Source organism: Mya arenaria, chromosome 13, assembly GCF_026914265.1.
Source record: "Mya arenaria isolate MELC-2E11 chromosome 13, ASM2691426v1".
Taxonomy (NCBI): Eukaryota; Metazoa; Mollusca; class Bivalvia; order Myida; family Myidae; genus Mya; species Mya arenaria.
The window spans coordinates 3,100,491-3,115,712 of record NC_069134.1 but is presented as its reverse complement, the minus strand read 5'-3'; the positions used below and the strand labels follow the sequence as shown (position 1 = coordinate 3,115,712).

Genomic DNA, 15,222 nt, shown 5'->3' with positions numbered 1-15,222 from the left:
AATGTTTCAATGACAGAGTATAATCAATTGATCATGTTGTTGCGTATCTGAGATAATGCCTTTTTTTGGAAAAACTTGGCGAAAAAAATTTGGGTGCGTGTTGGTCAAGGAAAATGTGCTAGCCGCGTCAAATGGAAATGGATAACCAAATATACAAATAAACCTCTCATTAGAATTATTTCCAGTTGGCATTTATCGTAAATAAATATGCATGTTTACAATTTAGTGACCTGAAATATGCTAATGTGTTGTCCCTTATTTATTACAATTAAATGTGACTTCTGAAAAGAGTAATGTAATTGTGTATTTTTATAAACTATTGACTGCTGCCATTTTGGATAGTTGTGCGTAGCCGATCATCAAAAGCAAGCAAAAAACCGGAAATGATTTTGCTCTAATCAGAATATTATTTACCTATTTTCGGAATGTCTGGAAGTGGACAAAGAGCTTTTGCACAAAAATTAAATAAGTATGATAGACCATTCATTTACACACACATGTTAATGCATGTTTTTTATCCAGCTTTTAAACAATGACTAATAGATACCTAACCCATATATGGCATCTAGTCATTCTAAAATGCCGTCCAGGCTTTTTTAAATGATGGTTAGCCTAGTCATTCTGAAATGCCGTCCAGGCTAACCATCATTAGAAAAAAAGCCTGGACGGCATTTTAGAATGACTAATATGGCATCAGGCCTGCTGTTTATTATGTATAGCTTTTTTCACCTTATATATGTGCACAGGATCAGATGCCTATACATTATATATGGGTTCTTCTTACTCACAACCATTTAAAGCAGCAGGCACAGACCTCTTACCAACATGTATCATCAAGTTGCTGCAGAAGTGGCACCCATACTGAAAATCATCTTACAATACTGGCAAAGTCCTTACTGATTAGCAACAGGCTGATATAACAGCTGTTTATAAGAAAGGCAACAATACCAGCCCAGCTAATTATCAACCAGTTTCATTGACCTGTATATTATTTAAAACCATGGAGCATATTGTCTTGAGACAAATTATGAACCACCTAGATCACAAAAACATTTCAGTCAGTTTTCAACATGGATTTAGAGCCAAATATGCCTGCGAAATCCAGCTTCTAAATACAGAAAATCTGTCCAAATGACTGTTCTGATATTAAACGTTAAGCTTAAGTAATATGATACTCCTGCCTCAAGAGTTTAATTATACTGTTATACTGCTAGGCACACAGTTGTCTTGCTCCATTTTTGGTGTATATATGTAGATGAATAAATGGAATAAAAAATTTAGTTGTATTTTCCATAAACACCAAACATTGAAACAATGCCTTGACCAGAGGCAGACCACAGACCTTCTAATACGGGACTTCAGTAAGGCCTCCGTGACCTATCGCCATCTACTATACATGTGGTCCTTGATGGCTCTACCTCCACAGATTCACCAGTCCTCTCCAGAGTCCATCAAGGAACGGTGCTAGGTCCCCTGATGTTTTTGCTATTTAAATCAACGACATTGCCTACAAGTTCTCACCAACAACAAGTTCTCACCAACAACTAGGATCAAGCTATTCACTGATGGCTGTCTTTTGTAAAGAGCCCTGTGACAGCTCTTTTAGTTGTATCAACAACGTAAAAGACCAGATACAGCTCCAACAACATTTAGATTCACTTGTAGACTGGTCAAATACATGGTTAATGAAAATCAACGCATCAATGTGTCACCTCCTCAAAAATAGCAGAAAAGGAAACTACATCGATACGCAGTACTCCATCAGTATCCCCAGAGAGTTCTAAGTCATCAATACCTCTGGGTCAAATTAACATCAGATTTAACCTGGAAAACTCATATTGGCAACATCACAGCAAAAGGTAAAAGATACTCAACCTACTGAGGAGACATATTTATAACTGCAACCTTAAAACTTGTGAAGAAAAAGCATCAACTCTTTAGTTCGACCTCATCTTAAATACTCCTCTCCAGTCTGGGACCAATCCGTTAAGCAGGATATATTTAATCCCTTAATGGTCGCAACGCAAGGCGCCTGATTTGTCACTTGGAACTTCTCGTAAAGCAGTAAAGATAATTTCTCCTGTTGAAATACCGAACTATGCTACTCCAGCTCATTACCATGGTACTAGGAGACATAACAAAGCCTACATTGAACTCAGGGCCAACTACGAACAGTACAGAAACAGCTTCCTGTTCCGGACCATAAGAGTCTGGAACTCCGTTCCTCCAGACCTGGTGCCGATCACCTCTTTAGACGACTTTAGGGCAGCGCTGCAGACGTACACAGCCTTAGCAATACAGACTTTAAAATTGTTATACTTGTTAATATGCCTTTCTGATCTAAGGCTTTTAATGCTTTTATGGCGTCACTTGCCTGCGATGCTCGTATGGCCTAGGCAGTAACGAAGTAAAAGTAGAAGGGTAAAGGATCAAAAAAATTATTTTTATCGAAATATAATTATATGAATAGTTTTCATAATATAAAACTGTTTTTAGAAGTGTTTTAGTCTTTATACATAGCTAATGCTACTGTTAGTCTAAGAAATTGGGTTTTCAATCAATAACCTGAATTTCTATATTCTCACTATATAAACACATACATATTTCTGGAGACCACCCTATGGGGTTGTGTTTAGAAAACAAGAGGAGTCAAGTCAATATCTCATAAGCTGTGTTCTACTTTTTAAAGGGGTTATGTGACTTATTTATGTTAAAATTACATCGGAAATAAGCTGTAAGCATTTTAAAAATTACATATTATCACCATTTTTCAGACAAGGAAATGCAGCAGAAGTGAGAAAGCAGATATCATCTACCATTTACAATGATTTACCTCGCAGTGTTAGTGGAGTGAATTTAACAGAGGTAGGCAAACAGACAATTTAATTGATCAGTTGCTCTAAAACCATTGGTAAGTTTTAGGGTTAATTATAAGTACCGGTACCAGTATTATAAAGTAGACAACCCTTAGAAATTTAATTAAACTTAAATGCCCTAAGATCATTATTTACAATACTACAAAAACATTTATTGCTATCTTTCAATCCCTTTACTCTGATTTTGAGACTATTCAGTAAATCTTGATTGAAAGGCTTACTTCAAATACGGTAAGATAAACTATAAGAATGGGTCTATTCCTGCAGCTGTCAGGCAGTGTTGACGTGTCAGAGCCCCCGGACTTTGAGGAGTTTGTAGTACAGAACCAGTCATTGGTTGACAGGGATCCCTACCGTGACCGCCTCCTCTACCCTGATGATGATGACATCGAGGTTCTCTCACTTCCCAAACGTTGCAGAACTGTCACACATATTGTGCCAGAAATCGGGTATATACTCTTATGAAGCCATACTGAAAAGAAGTTTGGATGTTCATTACTCCCAGAAACCAAAATTTCCAAATGCAGTCCTTAGGAATTAGGCAATATCCATTAGCTATCGTACATCTTTGTTAAAAACTTCCAAATTAAAGATTTAAATTTGAAATATTTAGACTTCATATAATCTACTTATAAGTGAAAGTAAACAAAAAAAGTGTGCTAATGTATAAATAAAACAAATTTTGTTTTTTTTTATTAAATAAGTCATGCTGTTTTGCTATATTTGAAAATTTATTTCACTTTAATTGCTACATTTTCAGGAGTGATGTTGACCCACATGTGTTTGACTGTGTCAGAAGATACACAGCAGATTACACCATAGTCAGCCGCAGGTAAATCGGACTATGAGACCATAGTTCAGTTTAAGTGGAAGTTTACCTTATTCCATTATGCCATCTCTAAAAACTTTCATATGTTTAATTTGTGTGAAATATTAGCACAAAGACATAAAAGAAGCGGGGGTATATGGCTTTGCACATGTTAAGTTGGCAGTAGACCAAACACAGTCTGAATGATCACTAGAGTATGCTTAGGCCTTAGGTCCTCACACTTGGTACAGAGGTTAGTCATGACCTGCAGAAGACCCCTATTGATTTTCAGATCAGCAGATCAAAATTTAGGGCCACACTGACATTGAAAGCTGTTTCTAATCAATATGAAGAGAACTTGGTGAAGAGGTTGGTCATGACCTTAAATTACCCCACAGACATTCAATGGGAAATGACTAATTGGCTGCCATATGGGGGGCAAAGATGTTTTACAAATATCTCTTTATGCTCTATTAATGGCTGTCCGTCTGACAAGTCCCAATGGGGGGCATTTGTTAAGTGACTGTTACAGCTCTTGTAATAAAAGATCATTTTTTAATTTTAAACCTAATGCATATGTGTGTTTCAGATACCAACAGTACACAAATGGCAAGCATGTGACGGACCGGGAGTGCCTGGTACAGCAGGAGTATGAGGTGGACATGGATGACACCACTGACCAGGACAAGGTTTGTGTATACTCACTGTGGTGTATAGCATGTGACAGACCGGGAGTGCCTGGTACAGCAGGAGTATGAGGTGGACATGGATGACACCACTGACCAGGACATGGTATGTGTATACTCACTGTGGTGTATAGCATGTGACGGACCGGGAGTGCCTGGTACAGCAGAAGTATGAGGTAGACATGGATGACACCACTGACCAGGACAAGGTTTGTGTATACTCACTGTGGTGTATAGCATGTGATAGACCGGGAGTGCCTGGTACAGCAGGAGTATGAGGTGGACATGGATGACACCACTGACCAGGACAAGGTATGTGTATACTCACTGTGGTGTATAGCATGTGATAGACCGGGAGTGCCTGGTACAGCAGAAGTATGAGGTAGACATGGATGACACCACTGACCAGCACAAGGTATGTGTATACTCACTGTGGTGTATAGCATGTGACAGACCGGGAGTGCCTGGTACAGCAGGAGTATGAGGTAGACATGGATGACACCACTGACCTGGACAAGGTTTGTGTATACTCACTGTGCTGTATAGCATGTGACAGACTGGGAGTGCCTGGTACAGCAGGATAATGAGGTGGACATGGATGCCACCACTGACCTGGACAAGGTTTGTGTATACTCACTGTGGTGTATAGCATGTGACGGACCGGGAGTGCCTGGTACAGCAGAAGTATGAGGTGGACATGGATTACACCACTGACCAGGACAAGGTTTGTGTATACTCACTGTGGTGTATAGCATGTGACGGACCGGGAGTGCCTGGTACAGCAGGATTATGAGGTGGACATGGATTACACCACTGACCAGGACAAGGTTTGTGTATACTCACTGTGGTGTATAGCATGTGACAGACCGGGAGTGCCTGGTACTGCAGGAGTATGAGGTAGACATGGATGACACCACTGACCAGCACAAGGTGGTTTGTTCTTTGTGCATGTTTATAGGTTAAAGTTGTCATCCAGGACACAAGTAAAATTAATGAATACTAGGGGTGTGTGGGTGAAATGATTTCGATATACATAGGCTAGAAATCAATATACATGGGCTAGAAATCACTAGAGGAAGAATTTTATGCTATAGTCATTGAGTATTTGGTTGCGCATCAACTTTATGACAGACAAGTTGTACCTGTACAGCTAGCTGCGATTAAAGTGCATGTACAGTCACTTTACAGGTATAGGTGCATCTACAGGTGCTTTACAGGTACAGGTGCTTGACAGGTACAGGTGCAGGTACAGGTGCTTGACAGGTACAGGTGTTACAGGTACAGTTGCTTGACTGGTACAAGTGCTTTACAGGTACAGGTGCACGTACAGGTGCTTGACAGGTACAGGTGCATGTACAGGTGCTTGACACGTACAGGTGCATGTGCATGTATAGGTGCTTTACAGGTACATGCGCTTTACAGGTACAGGTGCATGTTCAGGTGCTTCACAGGTACATGTGCATGTATAGGTGCTTTACAGGTACAGATGTTTTACAGGTACAGGAACAGGTGATTGACAGGTACAGGTGCATGTAAAGGTGCTTTACAGGTATAGGTGTGTTACAGGTACTGGTGCTTTACAGGTACAGGTGCTTTACAGATGCAGGTGCATCTACAGGTATTGTTTAGCAAGTACTTATCTCCTTTTTTTCAAATTTACGGGTTTAATGAAGTTCTTTTAAAGCTTCTTTTGTGAAAGGAGATAAGTTTTAATTTTAATTTAAAGTATATGCTCATTGTATATTTATTTTATACATCTGTAAGGACCCACCAAACAAGCGTCAGTCCATCCACATGAGTGAGACCCCACGTGGGAGTTGGGCCAGCAGCATATTTGACCTGAAGCAGTCGCAGGCCGATGCCCAGCTACCCAACCTGTTTGACCGTGTAACGCACGAGGAGGTGGACCGCAACAATGAGATACAGCGACAACAGAACCGCCAGGACACACTCTTCTCTTTGTATCCTCAACAGGAGGAGGTACTGTGTTGTAGTTTTTTTAATCTACCAAGCTTCAAAACAGCTAGCATTATAAGAAATCTTGTCAAATGATATCTTTGAGCCTTTACATAAAGTCGTATTTAAGCATGATGAAACTGAAATGCATTTATGAGATGCCCATTGAAATTTCCAATAGGTATGCTTTTTTCCTCAGGGCAATCCAGTCTTTTATATATGTCAATCAAGGTGGGTATCATCTACATTTACTTATTTGTTTCAGCTGGATTGTGAGACAGCTGAATGCTGGTATAATTTTCTATTTCTAATCTGTTTCCTGAGCAGTCAACAGTAACGGTTTTTTTTTTAAGGATATGTGACTATTTATTTCCAATCTTTCTCACTGTTTCCCTTTTTGTGCAGGAGGAGCAGATAGAGAAGCGTGCGTTTGTGATGGCCCCAACGGAGCACTTCGGGCATCGCATCATTGTCAAGTGTCTCCAACTCAAGTATGAAGCTATGTTTCTATCTCAGTTTTGTATGTTTATATAATGCTTGATAAAAAGCACAGGTTATTTCACTAATTTTAGTATAATAACATGTTTCCAATTCTAAACAGAGTCATGTAAGTTTGTTACATGCAGTGAAAACCATCTGGAGTTCTTGAATTTTATTACAGACTGGAGCTGGAAGTGGAGCCTATATTTGCCTCAATGGCCTTGTATGATGCGAAAGAGAGGAAAAAGGTAAAATGGTGTCTATTATTACACACTATCATTGCTAAATTCCATTCCAGAAGTTCTGGCCCCAATTTCTCGAAACTTCTTAAGTCTCTTATAACCGGATTAAGCTAAGCTCACTATTTTTGTTTTTCAATAATTTGCATAATATGTAATTCTTAAAGAGTTACTTAAAAATATAGACTCTTAGATTGCAAAGCACAGGATTTTGTTATACAATTTAGTATGAATGCAGTAACTAGTAAGTGATTACTGAGGACAGATATACAATTGTGACTTCAGATATCGGAGAATTTTTACTTTGACCTGAACTCTGATAGTATGCGTCGTATGGTGAGCATGCACTTGCCGTTCTCTGACCCGTCCACAACGAGCAAGGCCGCCATCTTCAGCATCACCTATCCATCCCCTGATGTCTTCCTGGTGGTTAAGGTAAGGCTGTGAACGTATTCCTGCCCTGAATTAGAACAGAAACAGATTTCAATAATCTTGATATTTATTTCTCCAGTCTACAGGATGTGTGAGTTGAATGATTTTAACAATTGTAATGTTTGAATAGATCATTGGCTGGCATATTTGAGTGGTTGACCTTCAGAATTTACTACATATATTATGACAACAATTCTTTCTTATTGTTTTTCTCTTTCATATTGGTATAGCTTTCTGTCATTACAATGTCATGTCAATGATATGTTTCAGCTGGAGAAGGTCCTACAACAAGGAGACATATCAGAGTGTGCCGATCCATACATTAAAGAAGAGAAGGTGAGTGGGATTCCAAAATTGTGTACTAATTTAATCTTTTTGAAGCACAGTTGTTGTAACTAAACTTACTTTCAAATGCTGAAATATGGAAAATAAAATTTTTTTCTGCTGAAATTGCTAGCATTAAAAAATATTCACAATTCATTCAATATTCTAAAATTCTAACTCAGATCAAATTAAATCCACTTATTCAGAACAAGGAGGAAAAGTATCGGTCCAATGCCGCCCAGTTCTGTGAGCGACTGGGCAAGTACCGAATGCCATTTGCCTGGACAGCTATATACCTGATGAACATTGTAAATGGGGCTCACAGCCATGAGAGGGAAACCTCGGTGGACTCCATCCGGTCAGAGTCGGAGATGACCCGGGCAGCCAGTCTGGGTATGGAAATGCTTCTTATGAAGGAATTTGAAAACTGCCCCCTGTCTATTGAGTTTTATTTCCATTTTCATTTGCTCTATGTTAATGATTGAGAAGTGTTTATTTAATCAGAGAAAGTATTAAAACAAAATCAAGTCGAATGTTTTTTTATATTATAAAAAAACATGTTGCATCCTTCAAAAATCTTTATTTATCATTTGGTATTTCCTTGAACAATGTATGTTAAAATACCACATGTCGATTTTTTCTGTTATATCAACTTTTTATGTAATCCCGTTTTTTTGGTAAAACAAAACTGTTTATGTAAAAGAAAATTGAATCAAATTTTCTCTATATGGCAGTGATATTTCAGTGCTCACGGTCCAATTTCTGACATTCTTTTAATCTCTTATGTCAAAATGCAAGTCGGGTGGAAATTTTCAATGATGATTTGCAGCACGTCACTAAATTACGTGAATGTCAAAATTATAAACTTTATAAAAGCGATAGTTTGGTGGAAATATTTTAAGTTGTATATTTATGAATTCAGATTTTTTGAATGTTTGTTATATCTTAGTATTCTTGTGCAGTCAACTTTGTCATAACGGGTTTTGACTGTACCTAAATGAGTCCAGTTTAAAGTATTAATTTCATTAACTTATCTTGACAGTTTATTTATTGCTACCTTTATATTAAAACAATAAAATGTGTCAATCAGATCGAAGGAGTGGCTTGCCCCCTGGTCAGTATGACAGTTTCCGGAAGCGTCCAAAGGATGACATATTGGCAAGTCGAGCGTACAGCACGGAGCGTGGGAGGTCTGGGTATGAGAAGCGCCGTAGCTGGTCACCAGAAGACTATGGCAGCAATCTTGGCAACTTCCGGCCTGTCACCCTCACAGTCTCCAGCTTCTTCAAGCAGGTCAGGATTTGTTAAAGCTATTGGTGAATTCCTTCCCTTGTAAGACAGGTTGTTTTGTAACTATTCCAAAAGCATGTACTTACTTATGAATTGTTCTTGAAAAATGATCATCTGCCATGTGTGTTTTTCTGCAGGAAGGAGACAAGTTAAGTGATGAGGACCTGTATAAGTACCTGATTGACATCAAACGACCATCTAACGTCCTCAAGAGGGTCAAATGTATCCCAGGTACAAAAACAACATTAAATTAAATATAGCTTTAATGTCAAGTTTTCAAACTCATGATGCCTATTTGATTATTGTACTGAGACTTAGAGAACTATCAAGGCTTAACCACCTGCCATGCCCATCCATATGAAATATGATGAAGTCTGTATTATCTAGGTCTGAAGCTGGATATCTCTGTATTTGCGGAGGAGACATGGCAGGTATTGACCACAAACCTGTGGCTGGTGGAGCCCTATATGCATTCTCTGTTATTGTCTATTATACAGGAAGCCTGAAGCTTGATATCTCCCCCTGCCCTGAGGAGCCCCGCCAAGTATTGACCTCTGACCTGTGGAAGGTGGAGCCGTATCCGGAGGACCGCAACAAGCCAATAAAGGAAGTGCTGGAGTTCCCCACACATGAGGTCTTCTCCATGGCTACCACCTACAGGTATTATGGCTGCCTTATATGTACAGAACAGGCAGTGCAGGGATTTGTTAGGATTAATGGCTACTCCTTTTCTGATGTTAATGCTGGTTATTTTGTGTGCTCAGCGTGACTTAAATGATTGATATCAGTTTTAATACCTGAAATTATTTGTTTGCCAATGATAAATAATGGCTAGTTGATGCTCTTTTCATATTTCCAATATTTTATTTCTGTGTTTAAGATTCATTTACACTGAGTTCTCATCTTTATTTCTGGAGTAGAACATTGAAATGGGAATATATGGTTTTCATTCTTTAAAGTTGTACTTAAGTTTAACTTAACAGTATCAATCTTGAGCCCTTTGACTTTTCTTCAGGAACCTGCTATATGTGTGCCCAAGTAGCCTGAACTTTGCCAACCGGCAGGGTTCTGCCCGGAACATTGCGGTCAAGGTGCAGCTGATGTGTGGAGAGGATGAGGGCTGTGCCATTCCTGTAAGTTAAAACCTGGTGTCTGTAGTTTTGTTTGATAAATGCAGTTGCATGAGCAGTGGTGAAGCAAAGCTGACACAAGGGATTGCTTTGTCTGGCAGCAGCATCCATGTCACTGTGGAGTCTTCTACATTGGTCATGGTCAGTAGATGATCCGTATCAATTTTGGGTTCTCTCCCAACACATGACTGATCTGATTTGCTGAATTCTAGATTGTAGATCATATGATACAATAATATTCCATGGAGAGTAGAATTGTTTCTGATAATGATCATGACTTGTTAATTTTGTATTCTGTTTTGTTTTCAGGCCATATTTGGGAAGTCCAGTTGCCCAGAGATGTCAAAGGAGGCCTATACATCTGTTACTTATCATAACAAGTAAGTTTATGATTTGGCATGGTTGTCATTGTGTTTTTGCCAGTGACATACAATAATTTGTTTCAAGGCGTATGCAGTCATAAATTTCAGCTGATGCCATACAGTTGTGTATATTTTATACTTAAACCTAGTAAAGACTACTGTTGTATCCTCTGTTCATTACCCCACTAACCCCTTCTTTCCCCAGGTCCCCGGACTTCTACGAGGAGGTGAAGATTCGGCTGCCTGGCTCCATCACAGAGGCACACCACATACTGTTCACGTTTTACCATATTAGCTGCCAGGCAAAAAAGGGAGAACCCACACCTGTAGAGACTCCCGTGGGATATGCGGTAAGGGCTATTACAAGTAATTTATCATTTTACTGATTGTTGGTGATGTTCTTCAACATAAGCTGCCAGGCAAAGAAGTGCAACCAACACTGGTAGCACTGGTAGAGACACTGGTTGGATGTGAAGTAAGCGCATTGGCTCATATAACCAATATGAAAGGAAAGAGCTGTCAAACTCATTGTTCATCATGCTGTTAATTTTGATTGCATGACTTGTACAATGAGCTTTTTAAAGCAATACCTACAAGTTCATTATAATAATGATTATTGTGTGGACGTGGTTGAATAAACTTGATTAAAAAATGAGAATTTTTCAAAGATATTGGAACATAATTCTAGTGAAATTTTCTTGAGCAACTGCTCCTGTTCTATTTTGTAAGGAAAGGAAAGAAATGATGTGAGATTAAGACACTTTCATAGAATTCTTGCAAGATGTAGACATGTGACCAAGTTGCCTGAATGTCTTGGAAACAGCGGTGGGAAACTACATGTAGGAACTTTTCCTTACGCAAATAATTATAATAAATTTGATTGAAAAAGTAATTGCTTATATTGCATGAAAGGGTGTGACAGCCATATGCCCTGTTCTTTTTCTTTCAAAGAAATTAATCTGGCAGCTTATTTTGTTCAACTGTTGATGACTCATGCTGTCTTTGATGTTTGTGTATATTGTTTCCAGTGGCTGCCTCTGTTGAAGGAAGGGAGACTGAATATGGGAGACATGTACCTGCCTGTTTCCGTGGAGAGACTCCCACAAAACTACTCAATGCTCTTTCCAGATGTAAGAAATCATCCTAGCTGTCCTCCTTTCTATTTCAACAATGAATGTTATGTCATCTAGGATCTCAATTGTACAAGTAATAATTTTGTTCTATCAAGTCTTATATTTGATATAACAAACGGAAAGATCTGTGCAAGAAAATTAATTCTTAAGCATGCTAGCAGTATGTCCTCACATTAAGTGTACTATTTTACATTTGTAATTAGATCCACACCCTTCCTGGTATGAAGTGGGTTGATAACCATAAGGGAGTGTTCCATGTCCAGCTACAAGCTGTCTCCACTATACACACACAGGTAAACTTGTCCCAAACTATCCCCTTTCGCATCTGGCCTTCTCTTCACCAGGCATAAATCATAAATACATCCCATGTGGATATAGATAAGCATAAAACTGACATTAGAAATGTGAAATGTTTAAGCTTTTTTGATTGCTTGTGACTTATTGCAGTTTCAGTTAATGCCCTTGTAAATAAATCCAAACTCTTTGAGTATTCCACTGTTTCCTGTGTCAGGATGAGAGGCTAGACCGGTTCCTGTCACTCTGTCGAATGGCCCAGGAGCAGAAGCTGCCTGCCCGCAAGTCTGAGGCCCAGTTTGAGAGTGAGCTGAAGCAATCCCTTGCTCAGCTGATCCATGCCAGGGGAGAGAACCTTGTACAGTTCCTCTCGCTCATCCTTGACAAGCTCATCCTCCTCATGATCAGACCTCCAATCATCAGCGGTCAGATTGGTAACAAGGGGTTACAAGTTAAATCACATCACGTTTGTACTCTCATGAAAGTTTTGAAGGTTAATGCAAACTTTCCAGACCAATAATTTTGGATTGGTAATGGATTAAATCAGATAGCAGGTACTTATAAACAAGTGCCTAAATCCATCCAACTTCAATCACATAAATTTCTCTCATGGTTCATATTACACATTTAAGTTGGTGTTTTGCCTGTATTTTCTATCCCTCATCTTTTATCTAATATCTTACTCTATAACCTCTTTATCCAGTGAACACGGGCCAGCCAGCGTTTGATGCGATGGCCCAGATTGTTCAGAAGGTTCAGGACATGTTGGAGGACAAGAATGACAGTAATGGTCGCAACTCTGTCCTTGCTGCGTATATACAATACTCCTGTACCCTCCCTCATCCAGGACCTGGTCTAGGTAAGTTACTGAAGAGTTATATATACAGCATGTATAATTCTCTTTAAGTTTAATAAAAGAACAGTACTCAAAAGTATAACTATTAGACTGCTAGTCTGCCAAGCCTGGTTTTATTTATTTCCTACCTTTGGTAGTAAAATAGAAGTTGCAACAACTTTCTGATAGCATAAGCAATAACTTATGTGGCTATGATTAAATGCTGAAGCATGTAAAAATGTATTACTATAGATAATGTGAAATGTTATTCAAGCAGATGAGAGCTGACCAATTCTTTTCCATTTTGCAGCTAGTCAGATGTCGGTGGGTAGCGGATACAATACTATGGGTCGCCCGTCCACCCTGCCTATAGGAACAGGCGGCTACCAGCGCTCCACCAGCAACCCAGACCTCACCACCCCCACCACTCCAGAGGCGGAAATGTCTGGCTTCTTCAGTTAGTAATCACTGCTAGAAAGCAATAACAATGTTGATGCAGATTTCAGAACATTTTTGTGGTTGTTAATGCAATAAAATATAAAGCATACAGAAAGGTGCCATAAAGCAGAAGTGTATATAATTTATGGATCAGTCTATTGAACCACATGCTGATTCAGTGATTCTGGTATTTAAGTTTCACGGCTCCCAAGGTCATAATGTTGTCACCTCCAAGGTCATGGGCACCCCCAAGGTCATGGGCAACCCCAAGGTCATGGGCAACCCCAAGGTCATGGGCAAGCTGTTCGTTTTGATAACACTGTGTTGTGTATGTTTGCAGGCAACAGGACAGGCAGTATGAGGACAGATGACTTCCCTTATGCTGTGGGGCGCCCCAGGAATAAAAAGGTGATTCATCATCAAATCCTGTTAGAATTTGTGTCAGAAAGTGTTTTATAATACAGGGATGTACATAAAGTGCTATTGGAAATATTATTTGTAGTTGTATAAATGATCCTTGATATACTTTACATTGCCAAAATAGATTTCCTACAAAGCTTTCTAACTTATTTCATCAATAAAGGTCACCTCAATATACATGTAAATTATCTTCAATTTCTTCCTAATCATCCTTACATATTGTCTGTATCCAGCTGGTGCATGAGGAGTTTGCCCTACAGTGGGTGGTGCTGAGTGGAACAACACGGGAGACGGCCCTAGCTAACGCCTGGTTCTTCTTCGAAATCATGGTCAGTGGTATAACAGCAGATGTTTTTATGTAGTAAGGTGCTATTTGAAAGCCTCTTTGCAACAATTTGTTTAGATTCAGTTGACCTATACAATTTTTGTTCTTAGAAGATGGCATAGAATTTTGAAAATACAAAGATGAAACTTGTATGCATATTATATTGGAATATGTAACTGTTACTGAGATTACTCTAATGAACTTTTGCACTATGTAAGTTAACTTCTGTAATACAGATAAAAAGCATGGCTGAGCACCTGTCTAAGACTGACAGTCTGTGTGCCCCACGGCAGATGAGGTTCCCATCCCACTTCATAGATGATGTACAGTCCCTCGTATACATGCTTATCAAGGACATTGTAGAAAGATATGTCAAGGTAAGTAGCTCTTGTTGAGGGCTGATATTATTTAAATGTAAAAGGCTGATATTGGTTGAAGAACAGTAATAATTATAATAATTGTATTACATACATGTTGGAATTCTGCAGTTAATGCAATGGTCAGAAGATACTATATACATAAAATGTAAAGATAAACATTTTTTTTAACCTGCTGCACCTTTTCTTGCGCAGGTATTAGTTGCTTTTTAAAACTGCAAAAATAAATCGGTATATGCCTAATCTGAATTTCTATCATTTTTAGGACCCTCCAATGATTCGGAGCCTGAACACGAGCCTGGCCTTTTTCCTGCAGGATCTGCTCTCCTACATGGACCGTGGATTCGTCTTTCAGCTAATCAAACACTTCACACTCGAGGTCACATTTCTCATTCGTATTTGTAGAAGCCTAATCATATGCTGCTTTTTAAGTTTATACCATTGGATTGTTATATTTTCAAAATGTTTACTGTTCAATTTAGCATACATTGGGAAGTGTTATTGTTTTTAACCAGGTTTTCACGTCGTTGTTCTGGCGGGCGGCCGGGCAGCGTCAAACTCACATTTGAAACTGAATAACTTTAGTAAGGGTTGACATATCTTGACCTAACTTGGTTGATAGGAAGAGTTTATGGAGACCTTTCATGGGATAGCATTTGGGGCCCCTAGGGTTAAGGTCAAGGTCACTGTTACTAAAAATAGAAAGGATGACATATGTTGACTTAACTTGGTCTATAGGAAGAGTTTATGGAGACCTTTCATGGGATTGCGTTTGGGGTCCCTAGATTCAAGGTCACTGTTACTAAAAATAAAAAAT

General features: G+C 39.0%; 1 protein-coding gene across 5 annotated transcripts in view; it reads left to right on the top strand.

Moving 5' to 3' along the window:
* The first annotated feature begins 346 nt into the window (after positions 1-346).
* Positions 347-15,222, top strand: part of LOC128213550 (dedicator of cytokinesis protein 7-like) — a 30,847-nt gene continuing 15,971 nt past the window's right edge. Inside the window, exons 1-26 of one of the 5 annotated variants that reach the window (XM_052919371.1) lie at positions 347-469; positions 2,775-2,865; positions 3,144-3,325; positions 3,637-3,708; positions 4,274-4,373; positions 6,135-6,350; positions 6,732-6,817; positions 6,988-7,054; positions 7,331-7,480; positions 7,748-7,813; positions 8,008-8,194; positions 8,892-9,094; positions 9,229-9,322; positions 9,589-9,751; positions 10,107-10,224; positions 10,531-10,601; positions 10,789-10,933; positions 11,612-11,713; positions 11,920-12,009; positions 12,228-12,444; positions 12,714-12,869; positions 13,156-13,302; positions 13,624-13,691; positions 13,937-14,032; positions 14,265-14,405; positions 14,671-14,784. In XM_052919371.1, coding sequence (XP_052775331.1) covers positions 426-469; positions 2,775-2,865; positions 3,144-3,325; positions 3,637-3,708; positions 4,274-4,373; positions 6,135-6,350; positions 6,732-6,817; positions 6,988-7,054; positions 7,331-7,480; positions 7,748-7,813; positions 8,008-8,194; positions 8,892-9,094; positions 9,229-9,322; positions 9,589-9,751; positions 10,107-10,224; positions 10,531-10,601; positions 10,789-10,933; positions 11,612-11,713; positions 11,920-12,009; positions 12,228-12,444; positions 12,714-12,869; positions 13,156-13,302; positions 13,624-13,691; positions 13,937-14,032; positions 14,265-14,405; positions 14,671-14,784 — 3,186 coding nt within the window. In that variant the 5' untranslated portion in view covers positions 347-425. Of the gene's footprint in view, positions 470-2,774; positions 2,866-3,143; positions 3,326-3,636; positions 3,709-4,273; positions 4,374-4,611; positions 4,683-5,126; positions 5,198-6,134; positions 6,351-6,731; positions 6,818-6,987; positions 7,055-7,330; positions 7,481-7,747; positions 7,814-8,007; positions 8,195-8,891; positions 9,095-9,228; positions 9,323-9,588; positions 9,752-10,106; positions 10,225-10,530; positions 10,602-10,788; positions 10,934-11,611; positions 11,714-11,919; positions 12,010-12,227; positions 12,445-12,713; positions 12,870-13,155; positions 13,303-13,623; positions 13,692-13,936; positions 14,033-14,264; positions 14,406-14,670; positions 14,785-15,222 lie in introns of those variants that run through there. The other 4 variants (XM_052919372.1, XM_052919373.1, XM_052919374.1 and 1 more) reach the window with 4 other exon arrangements.